Raw genomic sequence first — 27,763 nt, forward strand, 5'->3', positions numbered from 1 at the left:
AAGTGAAAATATAAAATAAATTAAAAGAGAAGAATCAGCAAAGGGTCGCAAAAATATCTAATGTCAGCAGCGGAAGCGTAACACCAAAATCAGCATCCGCATCAACATCACGGTTGGCAATTCATGTGGCCGAGGTCATCAGCGCGCAACAGAGCAATAACATCCAGGACAGCCAGGACATCAGCGTCGATAACGGAGACGAACTCAAGAGCAGCTGTGACATCGGCAGCGGTAGCAGTTGCAGCTACATCATCACCATCATCATCATCATCGGCATTGTCATCAGCATTAATACCAGAGGAGGCACATGCAAGTCTGCCCATACCCAGTGCCATTGAACTTGAATCAATCTCGGACTCGGTGCTGTTGTGTCAGCTTCTGATGCTCCTGGTGTTGACATTGTTCTGGTTGAGCTTCGCTTTGCCGCGCAGTCAAACGATATCGCATTGGCAACGCTTGCACTAAGTCAGAACTCTAACAGAGGAGCAACAATACATGTAAACCTTAAAACACTCACACACACATACACACACGCACGCACTGATGTACTGACTGAAAGCCTTGCTGCCTAAAATAAAAACAACCAACTAACTCACTGACTGAGAGACTATAGCGAACGCCCCATATAGAGCTGGTGGGAGAAGCAAGAGAATCAACACAGAGAAGGAAAATCTATGAAGACAGCAACTCAACTAATGCAACAAATTTAACTACTTGCAACTGCAACTGCAACTGGAAACCAAGAACATCAACTATAACTTACTTACTTTATACGCAACCAATAAAATAACTAAATAAATAAAACTTCATTTTAATGCAACGCAACAAAAGCCAAAACATAAATAATAGCAGAAAGAATAAAATTACAAATAAATGCAATTAACAACAACAATCGCACTCTTCAATTAATTAACAAGAACAAAACAAAAGCAACTACTTTACAACCTTCCAACATTTTGACTTTGCAACGCACCACAACAACAGCAACAACTACAACTACAACAACAACAACAACAACAGCAACTTGCACCACCATGAGTGATTCAGCAATGGACAAATTAATCAAACTGACTCCCTGCACCCGCACACCCCTGCTGACAATTTGGCTGGCCATCAATATGGCGCTAATCGTACAGGAGCAGGGTACCAAGAGGAGCATCACAGTCCAATCGGCGTAAGTAATCATTTAATATCTAAATCGATCTATCTAAATATACATATACATATACGTATATGCTTAAACGTTGTCACCTTCCACCTTTAGCATAACTCACTAATTTATGAGCTTGGCTAATCCAAAACCCGTTTTTTCCGCTTCTCAAGTGGAACTTCAGCTGATCTTTAACTAATTAAACTTTTGTTATTTATGTGCCTAATCAATTCCATGCAACTTTTGAATATTTCCTGATCTTTGGCTGATTTTGAACAATTTTTAACCAATTTATTCATACGAAACCTACAAATATATTATTTTGTAATATACAAAAATGATCTAGTGGAGACTGCTCACTTACAACAATTTGAGTGGTAATAGCTAAAGAGAATTATTATATTTAATCCATTTGTCTATTCTTAATTAACTTGACATTTAGCTATAAACAATGCACTGCACAACAACACATACTATTGCTATATCTGTGGTGTGGAGGAGGGAAGAAAGGGAAGTTGAGTTGCTTTGATTTAAAATGCCGGCATTATCATTCAAATGCTAATTTTTTTAAATGATTATGACGTCAAAGACCACAACAAAAAAGATGTCGCCGAGCAACTGAATAACCGGTAATATCTTTTGTCAGCATATGGCTAAGATACAGCAAGTTTCTGAATTGGCCAAAATGCGAATAAATAAATACAGTTAACCAGATTGTGGCGCTGACCTTGAAGTTGCGAATATTGATATAATATTAAATAAAAATATACACGTGCTCGTATGTGTGTGTATTCGCATCTCATCGTTTATCTGGGTCTCTGTGCCTATTAAAAGGGAAATCGAAATTATAGTGGAAACTGGTATATGGTCCAAATATAGAACTCGAATGTTACTTAACAATGCTTAAAACATTGTTAAGCATTTCACTGCAGCAGTTTGTGTGAATTTGCATAATACTTTTGTGCCAATAACTTGTTTTTAATGTTAATACATTTGAAAAATACATACGTTCAAATTTTAAATGCGAATCAATGCCAATATTTGCCATACATCGATTTTGCTATAAATACGCAGGCGATGAGCTCCAAAATGTATAGTTACCTTTGAAGCTTCAAACGCGCTACATTTATCTAAACATGAAGTTCCTCATCGTCTTCGTCGCCCTCTTCGCTGTGGCTCTGGCAGCACCATCTGATCCAACAACCACCATCCTGAAATCTATTTCAGATGTTGGACCCGAAAGCCACCATACTGAGTAATTTACCACAATTTAGGGTAAACAAACATTCGCTGACACTTTTACTATATATTACAGGTCGGAGACATCTGATGGTTCTTACTTCTCAGAAAATGGCCACCTTAAGTATCAAGGCACAGATCATGAGGCTTATGTACTTGATGGCAAATACAGTTTCGTTGCCGCCGATGGTAAAACCTACGAAGTCACCTATATTGCCGATGAGAACGGTTTCCAGCCTCAGGGCGCTCATTTGCCCGTGGCCCCAGAGGCTTAAATATCTTCTTTAAGTTTTTAATAAAATGATTGATTATTGAGCAAACACTGTTGAATTATTTATGGAAAGTAGCGTTAACATTTCATATATATACAAATATTTAACGTGAGTGGAAAATGTACTCGATTGCCTGTGACGGGCTCATTTGCTAAAAGAGTATTTCGCACGGATATCTACCCATTAACACAGTTACCAACCAATCGGCAATGTTATTCTCCATTGCTTATTGAATAACTTAAAACTGTTAGACTTTAAAATTAAAACAAGTGAGTATAATAATTTTGCAAGCTTAACCATCTATAATAAAAAAAAAGGGGGCTCCGCCCCCTGCTCGCTTCGCTCGCGGTGAGGTGCAGCTACAGTCGAGCACGCTCGACAGTAAGATACCCTGTGCCCAGGGTACTCTTTTATAAAAGTTGATTTTCGACCAATTGTTCCAATGACAGTTATATGATATATGAAACCGAATTGAACCAAATCTGGTCAGAATGGACAAAACCAATTTTAGTGCATATTCTATCAGTTTGGTTAAGATGTCTCAAAAACCAAAAAACTTTTTCATACTAAGACCTTATTTTCGATTGAGCGTCTCTATTGCAGCCAAATGATATAGTGGACCGATTTGAACCAAATTCGGTCAGGATGTATAATACCAGCCCATATGCATATTCCATTAGATAAGTTCTGATATTTCAACAAATAACAAACTCTTGCATACAAAAACTTCATTTTCGGAGTATCGTTCTTATGGCAGCTATATGATATAGTGGTCCGATCCAAAAATAAAAGCAACCTTGATCTGTAAAACACGACAAAAAAACATTTTATTGATTGTAACCTCGTGAATGCAATCAACTCAAGCTATTTTGCTGGATACAGGGTATTGCAATAACAAGAATCATAAATTTATCGGTGCGACACTTTGCTGCATTGCGCGACTTTAGCCTCCAATAGGGCAATGTGGCAGTGTCCAGTCCAGGTGCGTGTGTGTCCCCAAGGTGTAATAACTCATGGTAATTTACGATTATTCAAATAAGAACTCGAATTCCGTTGTAAATAGTGGGCTTAAAACAAAAAGGCAGTGAAAACAGTGGGCTAATTAGACGAAATGACAGTACAATTGACCTGCCAGCAGTAAATAAACAGTACGAAAGCTCTGACCTTTTTTTTTGTGAATAAATGCAGTCAATTAATTAAGCTCGTCATTCTCACATTTGCATGTGGCGGCAGTAAAAATGTTTTTGGCTTGAAAAATGACAACTGCCAGGCAACGGTCAGGGGTTGTAATTACACGGTTGACATGGGTCGAGGGGGGTGAAGGGAGTTAAATTGACAGTGTCGTTGGCTTTGAAAAGTGCATGCGACATATTTGATTAGCGGCAACGCGGAAAAAGTTGCCGCAATTGTGGCACTTGCCATCGCATTTGAAATGTTTTTCTTTTCGGGTTAACGCTCATTAGTCGACATTTACAGAGTGAACATACACACACACACACACACACACACACAAACTAAACAGGCAATTTGGCTAAATCAAAGGCTCTCAAACTTCGACGAACAATGAGACTGAGACTGCTTCTGGGTTGATCGCGTGTGGCAGCGTAGCAACAAGAAACAAGGAGGCAAACTCAAATGTCGTGGAAATGTCGCAAGTCACACGACTCGGGCACAGTTGGTTGACTATTTGGGGCAGGCTGTGTAATGTTTACGCCACTTTTTCATGCAACATTGCACAGGCGACGCCGCAAAGTGTGCAACACAAAATGATAGCCTTGTATATACACACACACACACACACACACACACACACACACACACACACACACACACACAAACACAATGCATTTGTTGCCGCTAAGAAAGGTTAAAGGCCACAGAAATACAACGACACAATTTTCAACCGCCTGCTGCTCACTTTACACTCCTGAACTTCCTGTGTCCCAGAGACTGAGAAACTCAGAGAGTCGGCGAGTCGGCGAGTCGAAGAACCGGGGACCCGGGGACCCGAGGACCCAAAGACTCGGACTAGCTGCTGTGCGCCGTTGTGCACCACTTGCCACACAAGTGTACACTTCACTTGGAATTTATTGATGGCAGATAATGCCAAAGTGGCAGCAGCGCCAAAGCAACACCGCCTAGTCAAAAAGCAGCACGATGACGACAGAAGGGCATCTGCCTGCCTGCCTCACTCTCTCTCTCTCTCTCTCTCCTCTTTCTCTCTTAACGTGTTTATGTGTGTGTGGTGTGTGTATGGCTGTGGCAGTGGCAGCTGCATCTTTCAACAAACGCCGACTGAGACGCTGGCAGCAGCTGAGACAACAGCTCGTCGTTGAGTGTCATTGAGCGTAAATTGTTGTTTCTTCACATTTCGAGTATAATTGAGAATATCCACAAACGTGCCCCGGGACTGTGGAAATGGGAAGGAGGCGAGCTGTTGAGCTGAATGTTCAGACAGCCGTTGCTATTTCCCCATCGGCCTTTTGAAATATCAAATATTTAATAAAGCCCAGACACGGTTGCCTCCATTTCATTTTTCTCAAATCCACATTTCGCCAGTCAACTATTTTTTACTACTTTACTACATACTCGTATTCCTGCCCTTTTGCCTGCTGACTGCTGTCTGTTCTTTCCTCTCCTTTCCCATACGCTGATGCCAAGGACTTATCGATGCAATGCAATTTCATATGCATTTACCTCACTTTTGGCTGTCACAACAATTGAAATTGACTTTTGTTTAATCAAAGAATTGAGTACAGATCTTTTTCATTTTTTATGTTGATTTAACACAGCATAATAGGTCACTGTCAAAAAAAAAAGAGACAACAGAACATGTTTATACACTCCGACAAGTTTATTAAACGTGTACGTTTATTTTTAGAAAATGTCGGCCATCAAGTTATCACATTATTAAAAAACGCTTACTCACACACCCAGAGAAACACTCATAATCGTACATTCAGAGTTGCTCAGAGGGAAGTGCGAGGTGTGGACATAGCAATAGCCCAAGTGTTTTACTGTGTAACAACAATATCAGCACCAACAACAAAAAATGGGCTTTGCCAACTTTTGGCTTATCTTTGAGCTAGCGGTGGCATTGGTTGCTGCTGTTGTTGTTACCAAGACTATTGTGTGACATGGGTAGCCGGAATTTTGGTCGAAGGAGAAGTGAAAAGCGTGTCGACTGGCAGCGAGATAATGTTTTCTAGCAGTTTTCGCATTTCCGCTTTGTTTTAACATATCACTTGAATTTATGCAATGGCGCGTGTCCAACGTCGCGTATACGTAATGGCCAGCACTCAAAGTAACACTCACAACAACAACGAAAACAAACAACAATAACAAAGATATTTCTTACATTTCCATTTCACTGTCGACCATCATCAGTTACGCAGTGAACACAGCTTGGGCGTTGCCGCTGGCATACACACACAAACAAACACACACACACATACATACATTAGATGCGAACAAACAAAACATCAGCAGCGGCTTCAGATAAGACAACAAACTGTGGCCAGCGATATTATGGCTGACGTTGAATGTGAATGTGAATTTGAATGGGAATGAGGATGCTGGTGAGAATGATGGTGAGGATGTTGGTGAGGATGAGAATGTGGTTAGTGTTGCCATGGCATGGTGTTGGCGACACGTTTTAGGCTTGGACTTGCAGCTGCTGCGCATGACATTGGTTTGTTACAGTTGATGTTATTGTTTGCAGTGTTGTTGTTCTTATTCTTGCTGTTGCTGTTACATCTCTTATTGTCCTTCTGATTGTGCAAGTCACTTTCTAAACGATGCTTTCTGGTAATACAAAAAGTGTTGCCTACTTATGCGTGCACATCCTCAACTGAACCCAAGCCCACCATTTTAGCTGTCAGTGCAAACTTACCCTATTTAGGTTACATGTTTAATATCCTCATTCCACCACACATTTTATGCTTTTCAACACCTTTTTTTGCGTTTTTAAGCGTGTAAACTTGTATATAGTATTATATATATTTAAAAATAAATATAATAAGGGCAAACCATTTAAACATTGTAGTAAAGGGCATTTAGCTTGAGTAAAAAATAATTTTTTTTGATTACTTATTACTATTATTTATTTGATTTATTCATATTTAATGGGCATTTCAATTATTTCGAACTTGTCCATCTGACATATTTAAATTGGAAAAAAATAATAAGATGGAATAGAAGTGATTAGAAATTGGGTTGGTGGGCCAAAATTGATTTAAAATTCTTTATGATTATTTTTTTTTTTACGTAAAAAACTTTGAAACTTTTTCTTAAATATATATCGATCTAAATAATTGTGATTTTATTTTGAAGCTATCCAAGCATAAACTAATATGATTCTTAATTAGAATTCGACTGAAAATGATAATTAATTTATTCAAAATATGGAAAATATGATAATATGACACTATAGTTCTTCAATTATTTTATTTTATAGCTAGTTACTAACTAGGCAACTTAATTCAATCCTAATTGTATGTAAATATTATGTGTCTACATACTTGAAGTATATTTGTGTGTTTCAATAGAAAAATATTTGCTGGCTCATTGATAATTTCTAGTGCCCTTAATAACAAGCAACACACGCACACTCACACACACACTCACACACATGGCGCAGCTGCATGAATAATTTGATAAAATGTGCCATAGTATTCGTAATTAGTTTCAGCTAGGCTGGTTGCCACTTTCATTTGCATATTACGTATACGCCTAGCTGGCAGCTGCCTTCACATCACATAAATTGCAAATTGTGTCGGCGTTCCATTGCCAATATTTAAAGCTCATTGACTTCAGCTGACGACTAATGAGAATGAATATTGCGTATAAGCAGCTCATACCAATTCAATCTTAAACTCAAATAAAATAGCAATCACAAGTTTTCATTATCCACAGGCAGGCAGCAGTCAACAGTCAGCAGTCAACAGTGAGCAAAGCGAATGCCAAAGCAACCGCATATCAACTGTTGTCAGGCCAATAACAACAAAAACAACAAACAGCATCAGTTCTGCCAACTCTGCGGCCTGTTACTATTTGTAATTATGTGAATATGTGCACACATACACACATATTTATAAATAGGCTAGAACTTTTTTACTTTTTATTATTAAATGCCAACACTTTACATATACATGAACAACATGCGCAGCAAGCAGTCAGCTGCCAGCAACCGAGAGACAAAGAGAGAGAAAGAGTCAGCCAGTCAGCCAGAGAGAGAGAGAGAGAGAAAAAGTGAGAGAGACAGAGCTTCTGAGAGCTTGAATAGTTTTAAGAGAGTGCTTCTTGATTACAGATTGAACTTTATAAAGAAACTTTGTAAATAAACTCAATTATAATTGATATTAAATCTTAGATATTTATTCATTAATAGAAAACATTGAAATAATTGGAAATACCGCCCTTTGTGAGTTTTGTGGCTACAATTGCGCGCGCGCGTAGAAAGCAGAGAAAGTTGGAAAGTAACAAAGTGGCCCATATTGGGTGTTTATTTGCAGGCGTAACTTTTATTAAATTGTGATTTTACTCATACACACACAAGCACATGCATACAAATATAGACACACATACACGCACATACACATGCAAACAAACAAGCACTTGTGTACATCCGACGAGCGAGACAGTAAAAATACCAACAAACGCGCTTTAATAGCACAGTTTAGCGCAGAATAGACGCAAATAAATAGGCATGCCTGCGCCTTCAGCACCAGGGACTTGCCATAAATAATACATACATACATACACTCAAATATACAAAAGGAACATACACCAAAATAACATACACATATGGTTTGCTAGGGCGGCTTGCCCATTTGACTGTTTGACTCTGCGTGAGTGTGCACACTTGATACCAAACAAAGTGAATGTGGCACAAGCACACACACACATACATAAGTATATACACATATACGTGTATGTATACACACACACGCACACACCTGCAGCAGCCAGCAGCCCGTTGCTCCTCCTGCAACTATCATTTATCCATTTTTATGACAAATATCCATGAAAATACCCACATAGGGTATCATAAAATTTAGCAAGCAGAATGAGGGCATATCTATGCATCTAAAAGTGGTGTTACGTGGTACGTTGGTCTATATTGGCAAATACTTTATTTAATTTTTGCTAAAATCAAATAAATTATTCTCTTTAAACTAAAGTTTGGTTCGGAAAAAATAGAGCTGTACAATATATACAGTTTTTTATATTCTACTAGCTACATACATATTTATGTTAGCTTGATGCTTAAACAGCGGAAGAATATTAATCAAATCATTATCTGAAGATGCATTTTAAATATAATTGTATTTTAAATTTAATATCCCTAAAAGATCAAAGAAAACTCGAAAACTATATGGATAATAAAATAGCTATTGTTGTAAACAATTGAATCAGTTCTACAATATATCTTTATTAATTAAAATGTTTTTTTCTCTTTACTTTAGAACTGGAGGAGGCAGCATGTTGGGTGACGTTAACATATCCGCTATTCTCGACTCCTTTAGTGTTAGTTACGACAAAAGAGTAAGACCCAATTATGGTGGTAAGTAAGACCAATTTAAATCGCATATTTAAGTTAAGATACCTACACACTATCAAGGTGGCTCAAACGAGGGCCAATTTCTAACTCAGTTGAATAAGAACACGCATAATATGATTTAGTGAGCTGGCAATAAGACCAAAATAATCAAACCTGGTTAACTATACATTAGCTAAAGTAATAATCTTCTTATTTATCATAATTTAATAGTCTTTGAAGTACTGTAATTCTGTAATGATATATGTAACTATAAAATGCCAAACAAACTGTACGTGTTTCAGGACCTCCCGTTGAAGTCGGAGTCACCATGTATGTGCTATCAATCAGCTCGCTCTCAGAAGTGAAAATGGTACAAAATAAATGACCTTTGTACCTCTTATACTCGTATATCTATCTATCATTAAGCGCTCTCTCGCATTACTTTCTGCCTCTGTTGTTGAACTTTGCAATATTTTTACTTTTCTTTAAAATTTTTACTTTAACTACTATTAAATCTTTCGATTAAATACCATGCTTCAGTTACTTTTAATTGCCACGATCTAGCACACACAAACATATAACAAAAAATAAAACTAAAAAAAAGCAATTTAATTTACCAAAGTACACCAGTTGAAAGTATTTTTCTTCTCTTAAACTAATTTTAAATATTTTTTTATAATTTCTTTGGTTTTAAGTTGATTTTTTGATTTAGCTTATCTTCTATTTAATTATTGAAAAGGGTTTTCTATTAAACTTATTACTATAGTGCACTTCATAAGTGCTGATTTCAATAAAGTTGAGCTTTTACTTAAACAGATTCAATCAGACTTTCAACTAAATCAAATAAAAGTGAGGCTATAAACTGATCTTGTTTAGTAACTGTCTTAGTAAATGTCAACTAACTAGTACTTCTACTACTACTACAAATAAAACTAAAAATACTACCACAATTAATAAATTACCATTGGCAATGCTTTTTTCTTACCTATAAGTACATTTGATCTCACAATTTAGTTTAATGCATAAATTTTTGAAACGAGTTTCTCTGTGTGTATGTGTCGTTGTCGTTGACAATTTGAGTACAATTTTAGATTGGTCAAAGAGCACAAAAAAAGCTAAATTCCCCATAACACAATATCCCCAAATACAGCAACGACATACGTGTACAACTCATCCCCTTTACCCTCCAATCAAATACCAAAACTTATTCTGTTCACTTCATGAATTTTATTTCATCTACTTTTTATAGGGCCACATACAACTAATCATACAAAATGCTTCAAAATCAATTTACTCGTACTTAACTTAAATTGCAGATGGCAAATTTCTGAAAAGTTCAATGCTTTTTCAAATGGTGTGTTAAATCCGCTATCACTGAGTGAAAACTAAGTACAAACCACTTCTTGTATTGCTAGTTTATCCATATGTTTCGCTAGTATTATTTAACAATCACACTACGTAATACTTATATTATATGTTTGCATTCAATTTTTATAGCTGAGCCTTAGCAGTAAAACGATTTTTAAAAAATTTCTACAGCAACAAAATATAAATTCAAACAAGAAATCAAGTAGTCGATTTGGTTTTCATTCGGCGCGTGCAAGCAAACAAATGCAAAATCATTCGCACAGATTCAGTTAAAAGTTAAATAAAAACGCGCACCAATATTCAAAAACAATAAATAAATCTTTTAATATATGTAGGTATATTGTACACTTCATTTTGCTAAAGAAAATTTTTCATTAACATAAAAAATAGTAAAGTAAATAAATATTTAAATAAAAATCGCGTCAGCGATTATTTCTATACTATGTTATTAAGAAGTTATGGGTAAACACACAATGGCTTAAAACCGATACAACAACAAAAACTACGTAAAAAAGAATCAATTAAGTATGATAATTATAACAAACAAAGTATCCATCAATCGTGTGTGTGTATATGTATGTTGCAGGTCCCCCTGTGGAGGTTGGCGTCACAATGTATGTCCTCAGTATCAGTTCGGTTTCGGAAGTTCTCATGGTACATACCAAAAATACAAACAAAATATATACAAACTAAAATCATTTTACAACAAACAAAATAGAAAATCTTAAATTTTCTGTTAATAAAATAAACAATCCAATTAAAATTCAATCATATAGTATATCTACTCGTCAACTTCTTGATTTCTCTATTATATCTCTCTATTCCCAACTATCAACCACTTCCTATTACTATCTCTATCTCTCACTATCTGTATCTCTCTCTTTCTCTCTCTTCTCGTGATTAACACATAATTTGTGTAACATTTGTTCATGTATCATTTCAATTATTTGCATTCAAAAAAACATATTCATTGAATTACGTTTGAATTCTTCTAAAAAATTTTGGATTTGAAACAAAGCAAATAGCGAATTTTCAATGCATATACTCCCTTTATACGTTATACTTATACACAAAAATATTCTAAGAATTTAAAAATTAAATGTTGTGTTTATAATTGTTATGCGATGCCGTCATGTTTGTCATTGCGCCAAAATAAAGTACAGTCAATCACACTTATAAAAAAACCAGAAACAAGAAATATAAATTAAATTTTACAATTTTAATGTTTCATTGTTTTTTTTTTATATTTTATGGAAATCGACGTGATTTTTTATATACCATTGAATTAATCTTAAAGTGAATAAATCTTAAAGTGCAATCCAATCTTTTGGATATTTCCTGCTTTGCTTTCTCTCTCCCTCTCTATCTTTGCTTCCAAAGCGCTCTCTTCTGTTTTTAGCTTTTATGCTTAAACATGTTTAATTTACTCATGTGGAAATTTAAATTGCATCCGCCAAGCTCTCGTATTTGGTTTTCTTTGAGTTTCCATTCATGTTAACCAATCGAGAACCACAATCCGACTACTTGCGATGGTTAACATGTTGAATCATTTACTAATTTCAGTATAAACGTACTTTATTGTGGTCAAAGGCAACAGATTTTCACAGCAGTCCTTTCGACATTGGCTGCGCGCATGCGTTTTTGTTATAAATAAATTTATTCAAACAATATTAAAAATATGAATGAATACATGAATATATATGTATATGAATAATGTACGCAATATTCGAATAAAATTCTCGTATAGTATTATAAAGCTTGATGTCATATGTGATATACATATATATATATATATATACTACATCTATATAGCAAGACAAGTATAAGTGTATAAGGTACTTTTGTGTTTATTTTATTGCGAAAGGTTAACACTCAGTTATTCATATTTTTTTTGCATTTTCTACAAATTAAACATTAAATGAGATATTAAGGAATCGTTTTGAATTGATTTTGAATACCAAAAAATCACACGGTACAATTTGTTAATTTCTTTTAATCTATTCAAAAAATGAGAATTAAATAAAAAATCTACTTTTTTCAACAATATCCAATCTGCATATTAGTTTTACTTTTGTCCTCAATATAGTTAGACCTATCCTGATCATCAATGAAAATTGGCTCCATTTTACATAGCTAAATACCCATTCACACCTACATTCATATCGACTTCACTGAGAATATCGTCGATAGAGAACAGCCTATAATTGGTCCCCTCCCAAAACCCAAATCCAATCCAAGAAACAGCATCGCCGACTTTACTTCAGCTTCAGTTATAGTTTCCGTTTGAGCAGCGAGAAATTTAGCACAGTATGTGCTTTTTATTTATAAAGTACGTACGCCAACACAGACCAACACCAATTGCACCATTTCATATTGCATAAAGCTAGGCGGATTGACACGTGCACCATTTGGCTTAGGCATCAAGTCAACAGCAATCAATTTATACGAAACTAACGTGGTTAAAACGTAAATGAGCACGTAAAAGCGACTTGAACAACACGACGTATCAAACATGAATAATACCTCAGCTGACACATGCATCAACAGCTAACAATAATAACAAAAACAATAGTAGCAGCAGTTTAAATAAATTACAACAACATTCACATAAAGCCATTTTTAAATTAAATTTTCGATTTATTTATATACCTTTGCTCATAAGCTGAAGAATTTAGATGGACTGAATTGAATATTCAACCAAGTATCTTTGAAAATTAAACTTCACAAATTTTAATTAAAAACATTTTTAAGTTTTACACGGCTAAACAACTAAAGCAGTAATAAATATATAAAAAAAAAATCTACTCAAAAAAAACTAAAAAGAAAACTGATAAAGGAACAGTAAAACTAATTTTAGGAACTCGTTTGCGTTGGAGAAGAATTGTGATGCCATATTAAAGTATTGTGCGTGTAGATTTCCTTTAACTTACTAACTTTCTGATTTTGTATATAATAACTGGTTAATGAAATCGAGAATTATAAAAAGAAAACCCAAAAAATAATGCGTAATATTGCCTATATAGCTCGAATATTTATTATGTGTTTGCTGGATTTAATTTCATTACATAAAATTTGTAAATAAGTCTTGTTTTATGCGTGCCTGAACAGAGTGGAAACCAAATCTTCTAGTTGAACTTAAGCTTAAAACCTAAACCAATCATAATAACAGAATTTTAGTTGAATTATTGAGAATTGCATACACGTCACGAGTGCAACGGGCAATTTTCGAACAATATTGCAAGCATTTAGTCCTAATTTATATATAACATATATTATACATATAAATCTGCGAGCGCAAAAGGACTCGAAAAGTACCCTAAAATACGCTCACAACATGTAAATTTTAAGTTTTATTTATTTTTTGACAACAAGCAAATTCCTGAAATGAACCCAGCTCTCTACCAACACACATACACACACATGAAGTACACAGTTACAAATACTCGTAACTCAGCCTGCTTATCTTCTCAGACCTGTACCATAGGACCTGGTCCCAAAATCTATGTCTGCTTCTGTGTCTCTCTTAGTACGCCTTACGCTTTAGCTTCGAGGCACTGCCAACAGCCCCAACAGCAAAAGCAGCAGCCAAAACCACCAAAGCAACCACAAGAGCCGCAACAGCAGCAGCAGGACAACAAAGAGCCAAGATCATGCTAGCTAAAGATACAAATACAATTGTACAAATAAGATATCTTTTGCCATAGTACTAATATTATTAATCATAATCAGAAATTCTTAAATACTTCACATCACAGCAATATCATAACTTTGTGAAAGGTTTCTGAACTGCTTTTTTTAACCATTAGTAAATATTGTATATAGCTTAATAACTTAAATTCTTAATATTTTTAAATTAATTTGTTTATTTGTTATCTTTTCCGTTTTCAAAAAGAAAATGAACACTTTCCAGAAAACACTGTAAAGATAAGAAACATTTAATTTGATGTACTTGCATGTCTCAAAATTAAATCCAAAATCTATTTTTGTGTTATTAAATTGCCCAATTGTTGCATGATATTAATGTGAAATTTTCTATTTTAAATTTCCATTTTATTTCAACGCAAAAGTGTTTTTTTGTGTGTATTGTTAAGCGCATTTATTGTTTATAGAAAATATTCATTTAATAATGTTTGATATTGATTTGTAATTTATAATCTCTAACAATTCTCGGCCTTATTTCCACTATGTACTCTTAGACTTTCATTTCAATATACTTACTTATGAGAAACTTTTATGTTGAATCTTAATAAACACTTACATACTAAATTAGTGATAAGTTCTATCGAGTTTACTAATAAGATATAAACATCTCTTTTTGCCTCCCAATTGCAACATTGCAACGCGATGCGTTTGATATCGTATCGTGAATCGAATCGAAATTGGTATAATACACCCGTAATAGGACTTTACATTGGATTTTTACTTTCGTCAATTTTGGACCGATCCTCGTTTAGCGTATAGAAAACGACCTGGTGTAGAAACACTATCGGTTGGATCAGAATTCATTAAGAATATTTGGGTACCTGACACCTTTTTTGTAAATGAAAAACAATCATATTTTCACATTGCAACAACCAGTAATGAATTCATTCGAGTGCATCATTCTGGATCGATAACAAGAAGTATTAGGTAAAAACAACAAATCCAGCAAATCAATTCAAACGCAATTTCAAACTTTTTTTCCATCTATATGTGTATGTGTATTGGAATTTATATCTATTTACAAACTTAAACTAACCAAAATATAATATCATATAAACAAAAAAAAAACAAAGAAAAAGTACTAACTATAAAGAATTGATAACTATTTAATAACAATCTAAAGTTTTTTTTTTTCGTTTTAATTATTTTTTAACCCTTTTTGCAACTTTGTACAATTTTTGATGTGTGTGCGTGTGTATAAATTAATGTTGTAATTTTCTAAAACAAAACCAAAAACAAAAAAGCAAACCAAAACGAAAAGTTCAACAAAATGAAAAAAGTTTTTGAAGCAATACCAATATGAAAATAAGCAAATACTTCAATCAAGTGAGTTCAATTGGCAAGTTGGCGAAATGCGAGCGATGAAGCGAGATAAATCTATTTTGCACATTTCATGATAGAGCACCCCCTTCTACTGCCTACTCATACTTCCCTATTAACGGGTGTGCGTGAGGAGAGGTGGGGCGCATGAAGTATGCAAATCTGACCCCCACACAACAACAAAGCAAAGGTTACAAAATACTACGTATAAGAAAATGGAAAACTGCTTCGAAATGGGTACCAGTTGCATGTCTCTCATGTGTATTTTACACCGCAAAAAGGTTGCACTGGTCACAGTAGCCATATGGCTATTGGGCATATGTACATTTTCTACTACCTTTAAACAAGAATCTGTCCAAAATCGCAACTAAGAAGCATTTTAGCGAGACCAAAGAGCCGTCATCTAACCAAGTATGCTTAGAGTTTGGGTTTGTAGTTGTATCAATAGACGTACATATGTAGCTCTGTAGCTCTACAACAATTACTTTTGTCCAAACAAATATTTCATTACAATAAATACAACAACAACAAAACAGCAGGAACAACTATCGACAACAAATAATAACTAGTTTAAAACATAAAGCCAAACCTCATGCTAAGTCCTGCGTAAGAGCCACTTGACTCAATCTCTCTCTTTATAACCAAATGCCATTCGTATCTCTCACTTACAACTTCAATGTTTATGAAAATTAATAATACTAAGTAATTGTATTTATAGTAATAATATTCAAATATAATAACTCATATCCAATTGAACTCGCTCTGTTTCAACTAGCCAAATGAACTACCCCTTACCAAACCTTCTCTAATAATATCCCCTTAATGCCGTAAATTATTTGCTCCTCCTGCTTGTTTAATTGTTGTAACAACTAGCTGTGATCAACACATTACTCCATGGCAATTTTCTAATCGATATTCTTTTTTTTTATAAAAAAAAAAAACAAACAAAAAACACAAATATAATTGCAGATTGACTATCACAGCATCGTGTCCAATGAATCTACAATATTTCCCCATGGATCGGCAATTGTGTCACATCGAAATCGAAAGCTGTAAGTAGAACATTTATTTATTAATTCCAAATTAAATATTATCTACAAAAAGTAAACAAGAAAAAGAACAACTTTAGATACAAATATATAAGAAGAAAAAAAGTTGTTTAAACGAAACTCATTCAGAATAAGAAGCACTTAACCAAATCAAATACAAGTGGCTAAAGTAAAGTGCCTATGCGCTTAGTATTGGGCCAACTACAATTTGAAGTTATCTTTAATATCTCTGGCACTTATACATGTTACTATATCTCCGATATTCAGCCCATAACTAATTGCATCTGCACCAACTTCTGGCCACTCAGCTTAAGGCCACGCGCTGTTTGTTCAGTGTGGGCAGAAAATTTTAAATTAATGGATATTGTAACTGAAATTGAAATTGAAATATTATGCAATAATCTTAAAATATTTTTAAAGAAATGTAAGTCATCCCACACAGTACAGTAAACACACATCTAAAATTGTCTGACATCCAGGCAATTGGACGGACCAGGATTGATCACTCTTTTGTTAATAATAACATTGGCATTGAACTATGTACCCAAATCAAGTGAGGTTTTTGTAGTTATGAGGCACATTGCTCGTTTTCTAGTTCTCAACTTATGTTTTCAATCGTTTTCTGTTGTTCATTGTAAGTCATATTTGTTAAGAAAATGGACCCATAGAAACACAAAAAAAATAAGATATACATATGATTAATCAGTTCTGCTTATATATGTACAAACTATATACAAAATAATAGATAGAGTTTTCTGCGTACATTTTCAACTTTTTATGTTTTTTTCTTAAACCAATTCGATGTTGCAATTTTGCACAGAAGCTAATTCAAATGATTTAACTGTATTTTTTCCACGATTTATCCTGTAGCATATCGTATAACTATTTTATTCTCATGTTTCATCCATGTGCCCTCGACTCAAATTCCCAGATAATAAAAAAAAAATACAAAACCAAAACGAATTCATATGATTGGTTAGTTTTCGGTCGCCTTCTCACTTACAGCAACCGCAGAAGGCTCCTGATAATGATCGATCGATTATACTGAATACCGAATACAGAACTGAATAAAATGTGCTTAATAGTATCGAAGCTGTCTTCCTCGAAAACTTACAATTATAATAATTTACTACAACTTACTCTTAAAACAATTCTTTGTAAATTATAAAACGAATTTCTTTAAATACTCGTAATCGTAAATTCGCAGCACGCTTTTAGTCAGAGATCACACAAATATCTAATGTAAATACATTTAAATCGATATCGGAATCGAAATCAATCTATATTTACTTTGTTAAAATAAAAGAATAAAAATCACACTTCACGTTATCGGGGAATATATATATTTCCCATCATAGATAAGATATGAAATACCTATTAAAGTCTAATCTTAAGATACTTGTAAGCACCCAGCTCGTATATATCGATCTTACTTATGAGTGAGTGCATTTTTAAGTGTCAATCGAGCTATCCGAGAACACAGATACAATCCTCCACCTCCTCTTAACAACAACAACAACAACTACAACAACAAACTATAAAAAACAAACATCAAAACAAACAACAATTACTATATTTAATTAACTACCGCCCCCTTTTTGCAACAAATAACAACAACAACTTCATGCAATCAACTACAACAACTACAACCAGTCGGTTACACGATGCGAGATATCCGATATTTCTGGAGAGATGGACTGAGTAGTGTTGGCATGAGCAGTGAGGTCGAACTACCGCAGTTCCGAGTTTTGGGACACAGGCAGAGGGCGACCGAAATAAACCTAACCACAGGTACCCCCATACATTAAAAAATTCATACCAAAACAAAAGTAAAAAAAAAATAAAATAAAAAAAAAGTACAATAAACATTGTTAATGATTGACATTAACATCTTCTTTGTTGTAACTACATTTTTATACAATCTTTTTTTTTTTCATATTTCGTAATAAATTGTTTAGTTTTGATTTACTTTTAAAGGTTTTTAGCGCATATTCAACATACAACATGCACATTTTTTTTTTAGTTTTGTGTTCACCTATATCGAGTGCTAACTGTAACTTGTTCTACTAACTACATACATACATATTGTGTTTCGAGTGTCCTCTACTAACCTCTGTTGTGCCTTTGATTGATTTGATTAATCACTTAATCGATTTGTTAACTGTTTTAGTCAGTACGCAGCAGATGTAGTCCAGCATTGTAAGCATTGCAAGGCAGTTACGATTACAAAAATAATTCGTTACAGATTCTTATTTTAATCTTTTCGGTTTTCGAGTCGCAATTTTACTTATTGTCCAGTACCAACTCCAATTGTCGTCCATTTATCGCATTTGCTTGGGTAGGCTAACAATGTGTAAAAACCAACAGAAACAAAAGAATAATGTAATCCTTTATAAAAAACATATACATACTAAATAAATATACTTAACAGAACACACAAGAGCACCCATTTCTGACACCTTAATTGCTTAAGGTTAAAAAAATGAACTACTGCCAATAAGAACAAACAGTAGCTTTAAGTCTAGTTGAAAACGTAACCAAATACTGAAATATCCACTTGTATTATAATTGTTAATTGGAATTGTAATATATAAGAACCCTATATATTATAATGTAAATCAAAAAATATATTTAACAACACTTTAAGCAACAAGTTCTGAATGAGACTATTAATTATTAAGATATCTAAAAAAAAAACTAAGCAACGATTTGAAAAATCAGGATACCATAAATATTTCAAAAAATTTGATTTAATAACTACGAAATTACTTTATTATCAAACCATTAATAGTCTCACGAAATGTATTTTTTGTTTTGTGCATATTTTTCGTCAATTGAACTACAACGACATCCACATCGAACTGTGCCGAACTACAACAATAAATATATCGAAAAAAAAATATACAAAACTCATTTAAAAAAATTAAATATTAAATAACAAATATAATACTTGGAAAATGCAACTTGAAAATTAAAATCATCAATACGTTAATCAATTCTCCTGCAAACATCATATATATTTATGTATTTAAATACATATATATACATATAAAACATATACTTGTGTGTATAAATATATATGGATAGTCGGCTATACGATGCGTGACATACGATATAAATGGAACGAGGGCCCTAACTCGGTTGGTGTCTCAAGTGAGGTATCGCTGCCCCAATTTAAGGTCTTGGGTCATCGTCAGAGAGCTATGGAGATCAGTCTTACCACAGGTACCTGTAGACGGTTACCGATTTATTAACTTTACTCTTAACTTTATATACATATATTTATATATTATATTTATACTTACCTTTAATATTTATTCATATATACATATAAATGTATATGAAAAATAGTGCTGATGAATGATAACATTTTATTAATGCTTACATAAATATACATATATACATACATCTATGTATATATATATATATATATAATTATTTTTTATTTCATTATTTTTTTTATAGTGATTTTGCTTTATTTTCTTTATTTTGATTATTTGCTTAACCTTGACATATCAATTATTTTTAAACCAAACCATTTTTAAGCACTTGTACCACATCATTCAACTAATACGACAGGCTTGCAGTTATGTCGGTCTCAGCCTCTCTAATATATATACATATAAACACATAAGAAGTGCCAATTGTTGAGGCTTCAACTGAAAATGGCGGCAAAACTGCAACAAATGCATGTACTTAAGAGTAATATTTTGCTATCCTTACAACTACATTTACCAATAGCTCAAAAATTAGTTATATCAACATAAGCCAATCTAATAAATTTAAAATTTTTGTCAAAAAAAAAACCCTAAAAGAATTAAGAAAATATAGAAAAATGATCTTCAATCTTCGAATTGCCGAAATTTATATCCCCTTGCAGATGGTTCAAACTAAAGACCGTAAATATATAGTTGTAAAAAAAAATATGAATTATTAATTTCAAATTATTTGTTAATTATTATCAAAAAAGAATGAATTATAAAATAAAATTTAATTAACATTTCTTTTATTCTTATTTTTTTGAATATCTGATACAAATTTTAAATAAAAGATATTCTAAATATATATTTCTTTTTAAATTAATATTTATTATGAAATCTGAAAATAAAATTTTATCCTGTTTCGAGGATATTAGTCACTCATATTTTGAGGATTGCCCCTAAGGGCAAGTTCCTTTAGAAAGAGAGCAATATACCATTAAGAAATTCGAATACATAATTTTTGTGTCGTCAAAATTATAACACCCTCTGCAAGGCTACACATACGACAAGAAAAAATACATACATGTTTAATCCACTCTTAGGAATACTTCTAATAAGTCAGTGTGCTATTTAGCGATTTGACTTCAACTCAAAACTATGAAATTTAATACTAAAAAATAAGCGCAAGAAAAATGCATGTCAAGCTAGCTAAACTTAATATTAGCTTAGAAATTAATTTAACTCACTTTTTACATTTATTTGAATATTTTCTAGACCTCAGATTGAGTTATTTGTCTGCTTATCATTTCAGTCAGTATTTTTCAATTATTAATTATTTTGTTCAAAATTAGTAGAACAAAATAAAATGGAAAAGCCAAGAAAGCTTAAATAATAATTGCTATTGCAATAAAAAGTTATTTATTCTCCGACTAAAAAATTTCGAAACAATGAAAATTTATAAGAAAGTTCAATCAAACACAAAATATTAACAAATAAAAATCCAGCGATGCTTACTATCATATGGCTTATGCTTAGAGAATCATCCTTTCGATTAATGCCTGGTATTAACAAAAGTAATTCTTATATTTTTCAACTGTCACACATAGATACCACCACACATTAAAATACTTTTTTTTATATATAATCTATTTCTTATCACATTTAGATTTACTACAATGCAAATACTTAATAGAAAAAATTGATATTTCCGAAATTAAATACGCAATTGATTGATTATTAAAACCTAAATAACAGAAAACTACAGATCTAACCTTAACATTTGGATTGTAAAAAAAATTCTGCGAAAGACCACAATAAACTGAAAAATATAATCAAAGCTACTCATATTAAAATCTTAATAAAATCTAAACGCATATCATTTAAACATTTTTTTAATACTTAATTAGATGAAAAATACACCAAAATCAAAATGAGAACAAAACTAATCACTATATATATACATAACTAAATATAGATAAAACAAAATCAAAGACAAGACGCCCTCCCAAGCATGCTCTCATCTTTAAAGTATCGTTTCGTATTACATATAAAAACAATCTCTCGTTGGTTTAAGAAAATGAGAAAAATGTTGTGCCCAAAAGGGTTTTTGACTAGCTCTGCTCATCTCTGCTCATTCGTACCATAATTTATAATTATATTTCATTTTTTTGTGTACAAGCTATAAAAAGCATTTACTGTCACTCTTGTGAGGTGTTCCCATTAATAAAATATTATTTTTTTTAAATAACATATCTGAAAAGTTTGCAGAGTTGCAAGTAGGCGACTGCGTTTTTAAGTATACCATATAATTTATGCACAAATTAAAAGTTTGATAGTCAATTTAATACTACAGCGCAGTCCATTAAAATTATTTTGAGTTTGTCTATTTTTTTATTTAAACTGTTGCTACTTAGGTGCCAACTCAAATATAACTTACCACATACCTAAACCTATTGCATACACACATTTTTATTATAAAGTTATTTTTTATTTCCATTAAAAGCATCCATACGCTTCGATAATTGTTTATCGAAAATCATCTGGCAACTTAAAAATTGCAGACATTAAAATACTCGTCTCTCAGTTAATAATGCGCTTATATTTATGAAAATGCTTAATATAGACTATCAGTATAATTTAGTTAATTTTTTTAAGCCCTTTTGCTCCGTGTTAATTAGTTGGTTTATTTTGAAATTCAATTATTTTCAGTTATGTGATAAAAACTTACCGATAACTGTTGATAAAAACTATTTCTTTGTTTAAAATATCTAGCTCATAGAAAATTGCATACGAAAACATTAACTAATAATATTACCCTCTATTCTCTTTTTCTCTTTCTCTCCCATTCTCTTTTCATGTATGCAAATATATGTTTGTATACATATTACATGTATTGCAATCTATGCCAACAATATGAATTAATAAACTAAAATTTAAAAATCGATAATAATTACACTAAAAATACATTAAAAAAAAAAAAAAAAATAATTTTGCAAACAAAATTTCATGATAAACAGGCAACTATTCACGTTTAGCCTGCGAAATTCAATTCGTGCGTTCGATGGGCTATTATCTTATACAAATCTACATACCCTCTGGACTGATCGTTATTATATCATGGGTATCATTTTGGCTCAATCGCAATGCAACGCCGGCGCGTGTGGCGCTCGGTGTGACAACCGTGTTGACAATGACCACTTTGATGTCGTCAACAAATGCAGCGCTGCCAAAGATTTCGTACGTCAAGTCGATTGACGTCTATCTGGGAACATGCTTCGTTATGGTCTTTGCCAGTCTACTGGGTAAACAAAATCTAGCGAAAACATTTAACAAACAAAAAAAACCAACCAATCAAGTAGTCAAATTACAATTACCATAACTCCACACAGCACCACACGGGCATATACAACTTACTATCATACTATCTCACATACACACCAACATACACAATTATTATTATAATTATTTGAATTACTTCATTTAGATACAATATAATATTTAACTTGGCCAAACAACATTGAAACTGTTAAGGCCATAGCCAAAGCAAATCAAACAAAAGCAAACAAACATTTGCATTTGGCTTGCTTCACCTATCTTTAAACTTATTTTTATTACACTTTAACACTGTTCTTCAGCTTCGCGATTTGCAGCAAATCACAACAATATACAAAAACACTCTTTCAATAATACTTAAGTATAAAGATAACCAAATGCTCTTATGAAAATTCCAAATCCTTTTTACTTTTGCAATTGGCAAATAAATTAGAATCGTATTATTAAATTTATTTAAATTTACATAATCCTGGAAGTAGAGTACTGATAAATGTTTATGATTAAATTGTGTGGGCACTTTTCAAGGCTCTTTCATAATTAAGAAAAGTTTGAAATATATTTGATTGACCTAAGTATACCATTATCAAGTATATTTCAAACGCAATTTCAAGTCGAATCAATGCTCTAACTTTAAACTTTCTCTCTTAAAATCCTAACATCTTAAGCAACAACTCACACTAACCTACAAAAACTGTACTCAGGTCAACAAGATGAAAAAATAATGAAATCTCTTTTTTCGTATTTGTATGTTATTGTTAATTTCTTCTATACAAAGAAACAAAGCAACTATCATCTAAGGAAAATGTATGCAAATTCATAGATATGCGTTGCCTAAGTAAGGACACAATATTTCCAAGCACACGCACACACACACACACACACACACACATACACACACTTTACCACCCACGCACACAGACACACACAATAAATACACAAGCTCAATGGTAGTTACACAAGAAAAGCTTATAGAGAGCCTTAAACAATCGAAGCATGCAATGAAATTATTTTAGCCTATTAGCTTTCACTTAACTGTACTCGTATTGTTGTAGCCGCCTCAGGTTGACATAGTGTTTTAGCACCAAAAAAAAAAAAAAAAAAATAAACCAAAAAAAAAAAAAAGGAAATCAATCAAAAATCATGAGAACTGCATACAAAATGCACATGAGCGAACACATTTCAACCTGTAATGGTACCCAGATATTAATATACGCCCAGCTTCCACTACTATAACGCAAAAAATACAACGAACAGCTAAATTTAAATTAATCAAAATTCAAAATCAAAACCAAAACACAATCAACCATCAATCTCCAGCCCAGGGTATGAGCTGTAACCAAGCGCAAAAAAATATAAAAAAAAGATACGATTAAAATGAACCAGCATGCCTTGCGTCACACCTGGCTTGAGTCGCGATTGAATTGAATAAAAGAGAAAAACACAGTACATTGTAAATACAGTCCATGAAAGATGTGCTCGCCGTTGCATTACATACGGACAGATCAACATATTTCAGTCAAAAGCCTCAAAAAATGTTGCCAACAAATCATACTACCAGATTACATTTGAATTTTCAAGTCTGAGTTACATTCATGCATGTGTCCCAGACATGACAATTCGAAATGTGAATCGCAATATCATAAAGATATACAATATGCTTGGGGCTTTAGGTAAGATATGATAGATGGTCTCTGTCTATTTTGTTTTGTTCTATTCTATGCATTTACAGCAAAGACGTTCTAGGAATGGGGTAAGTAGTTCATCTCATTAGTTACTCGTTCAACGTTTTTACTCACTCCTCATTGTTGGCTATCCAAACAGTTCGGCGAGCGGCTTATTCCTTACCCAATACTAAGAATAGAGCACGACCAATAAGTACAGTATAAGTGTAACTATAACTATAGCGAAGCTTAGCGACTAATAGTTCTGTTGGATCCCTTATTTATCCGATGCATGCAATAACTTCTTCGGATTTGGTATACGTACTCATATACCTATTGCGTATACGTAATGTGTAACACGGAAATATGTGTGTCCTCTACAAAGGCGACTGTTCAATGAATTTGCATTTACGGCACGCACATAAACATTTTCCTTGAATGATGGTCTCAACTGCAGATATAAATTTGTACATATACCATTTGGATACAAATGAATTTTTTCACTCATTTCTCAATAAACAAAGAAAACAAATAACTACAGCAACAGCAACAACAACAGATGCAGACAGACAGTAACTGACAAGTACACACACACACACACACACACACACACACACATACACACACACACACGCACACACACACATACATATATACATACGTCCACACTCACAGTCATTTAGTCGCTACACTTTAATTATTCTGAATCTCTCGCTCTATCTAAAACCGTACACTGAACACCACACGAGTACACCACACACACACACATTTACACACCTACACAACACTCGCCTTTCACCAATTTTTCCTTTGCCTGGCTAACGAACTGAATTTAATTTAATTTTTTAAAAAACCTTTTAGTACACTGGGGCAATGTTGCTTCATGCTGATGATTTATACCCTGTACCCAACTCAAGAATATTCTACCTTATCTGATCTTTGTCTGAGTAAACGAACTGTCAACTTAAGTGTTGAACACTTCACAACCTACTTTATTCACTCCTTTCGATAAATTTCTTTCATCTTAATTAAATCATGCATAATCTTTCGTGAAATTCCCATTCAATGGATTTAGTATGCTTAAGATTTAGGTACATGGTATCTGCTAGTTGAGCACTCTCGACTGTATTATTCTTACTTGTTTTTTTTTTACCTCTAATGCTACTCCAAAGTCAGAAGTCCCCATTCGAATTTTATTTAAAATTTTTTTAACATATCAACATAAGTTCATAATTCACAATGGTCTTTTCTATTTATCTTTCTTTATCTAATATATTTTCATGAACATATGTGTATATATATATATGTACATACACTTATGTACATCTATATATTAAAAAAAATTAATGCCAAAAATTAATATGCTCCAAAAACGCTTCATTCTCCCCATACTGTTTCAAACCGAACTTCAAAATTACAAAACTGTGCAACCATCCAACTTTTGACAACAACAACAACTACAACTACAACTACAACAACAATAACTACAACTACAACAACAACAAAAACAACCAATTATCAACTATCAACAACAATCATCCAAACTCATATGGAACGCGACTTGATTCAAAATTTTGTGCATCCGCCATAAACCCCGAACCGCCAACCACCGTCCGATTGCCCCATTTTCAAAATCAATATCAATATCAATATCAATATCAAAATCAATACCAATATCGCCATCGCAATCGCTATCAATATCAATATCGAATTCTTACATTAACAATATCTCAAAATCGCTATACTATCGCTAAACTGACAAAAACAATTCGAAACTATATTCAAATCATATCGCAATCATAGAATACGCCACCGTCGGCTATATGGCAAAACGAATTCAAATGCGAAAACAAAGATTTATGGCGATCCAAAAGATAGCTGAACAAAAAAAGCAACAGCTCGATGGTGTGCAGCAGCAGGCCAATCCGAATCCGAATGTCGGAGGCGGACCCGGTCCTGAGCATGGACATGGGCATGGTCACCATGCCCACAGCCATGGTCATCCGCATGCGCCCAAACAAACAGTGAGTAACCGCCCAATCGGCTTTTCAAATATCCAACAAAACGTTGGTACGCGCGGTTGCTCGATAGTGGGACCCTTGTTCCAGGAGGTGAGATTCAAGGTCCATGACCCAAAGGCACACTCCAAGGGAGGCACGTTAGAGAACACTGTGAATGGCGGTCGTGGCGGACCCCAATCCCATGGACCTGGGCCAACGCCTGGCGGCGCTGGACCTGGTGGTGGTGCTGGAGGCGGCGGTGGTCCACCCGATGCCGGCGGTGATCCGGAGGCAGCAGTGCCAGCACACTTACTCCATCCGGGCAAAGTAAAAAAGGTAAAGGTAAAGATCGTACATGATGCGGCAACACCAAAAAAATCAAAATGAAATAAAATCAGTTACGAGCAGTTTTTTTTAAATATTTATATAATTCATATTATTATTTACTTCCCTGCAGGATATTAATAAGCTTCTGGGCATAACGCCCTCGGATATTGACAAATACTCGCGCATTGTGTTTCCCGTATGCTTTGTATGCTTCAATCTGATGTACTGGATCATTTATCTGCACGTGAGTGACGTCGTTGCCGACGATCTCGTCCTGCTTGGTGAGGAATAAATGCTCTGACGGAGGACAAGCACAGGGAAAACATGGAGGAGTGAACAAGTGAACAGCGAACGTGAGAGTCAAACTATACAGCGCGCTGAAAAACAACAGAATAAAAAACACAAAAAAACAAAAAAAAACACACAAAAAATTAATATCCAAAATTAATTTTAACTAGCGATATGAAAATTGCAAAAGCAACATATTATTGTTAATTACGAAAAGGACACACATATTATGGATGAAGAGCAAAGGATATTGTTAAATAGAATTACGTAAAAAATAAATCAGATAAATTTAGAATTAGGAAAAATACCAACA

The 27,763-nt window shown here is 33.6% G+C and overlaps 2 protein-coding genes across 3 annotated transcripts; both read left to right on the forward strand.

Annotated features, from left to right (window-relative positions):
* The first annotated feature begins 971 nt into the window (after positions 1–971).
* Positions 972–27,718, forward strand: LOC117786454 (gamma-aminobutyric acid receptor subunit beta). 2 transcript variants are annotated; one of them, XM_034624724.1, is made up of 9 exons: positions 972–1,174; positions 9,129–9,226; positions 9,505–9,572; positions 14,973–15,199; positions 16,562–16,644; positions 18,295–18,432; positions 22,859–23,143; positions 26,639–27,171; positions 27,293–27,718. In XM_034624724.1, exons 1-9 carry the CDS (start codon positions 1,035–1,037, stop codon positions 27,452–27,454), a joined length of 1,734 nt encoding a protein of 577 aa, XP_034480615.1. In that variant the 5' UTR covers positions 972–1,034; the 3' UTR covers positions 27,455–27,718. The 2 variants fall into 2 exon arrangements, with proteins under 2 accessions (XP_034480615.1, XP_034480614.1); XM_034624723.1 differs by lacking the exon at positions 18,295–18,432 and adding an exon at positions 19,729–19,866 and having other exon boundaries at positions 974–1,174.
* On the forward strand, positions 2,254–2,709 carry LOC117786455 (larval cuticle protein 65Ag1-like). The gene is made up of 2 exons (XM_034624725.1): positions 2,254–2,405; positions 2,466–2,709. Exons 1-2 carry the CDS (start codon positions 2,287–2,289, stop codon positions 2,662–2,664), a joined length of 318 nt encoding a protein of 105 aa, XP_034480616.1. The 5' UTR covers positions 2,254–2,286; the 3' UTR covers positions 2,665–2,709.
* Positions 27,719–27,763: the final 45 nt, after the last annotated feature.

The sequence above is a fragment of the Drosophila innubila genome (assembly GCF_004354385.1).
Source record: "Drosophila innubila isolate TH190305 chromosome 3L unlocalized genomic scaffold, UK_Dinn_1.0 0_D_3L, whole genome shotgun sequence".
Lineage (NCBI taxonomy): Eukaryota > Metazoa > Arthropoda > Insecta > Diptera > Drosophilidae > Drosophila > Drosophila innubila.

Coding starts and splice junctions, on each gene's coding strand:
- LOC117786454 (XM_034624724.1), top strand. CDS start 1,035: ATGAGTGATTCAGCAATGGACAAATTAATCAAACTGACTCCCTGCACC. Junction 16,645..18,294: donor TCACATCGAAATCGAAAGCT/GTAAGTAGAACA, acceptor AACTACAACCAG/TCGGTTACACGATGCGAGAT. Junction 18,433..22,858: donor CGAAATAAACCTAACCACAG/GTACCCCCATAC, acceptor CATGATAAACAG/GCAACTATTCACGTTTAGCC.
- LOC117786455 (XM_034624725.1), top strand. CDS start 2,287: ATGAAGTTCCTCATCGTCTTCGTCGCCCTCTTCGCTGTGGCTCTGGCA. Junction 2,406..2,465: donor CCCGAAAGCCACCATACTGA/GTAATTTACCAC, acceptor TATATATTACAG/GTCGGAGACATCTGATGGTT.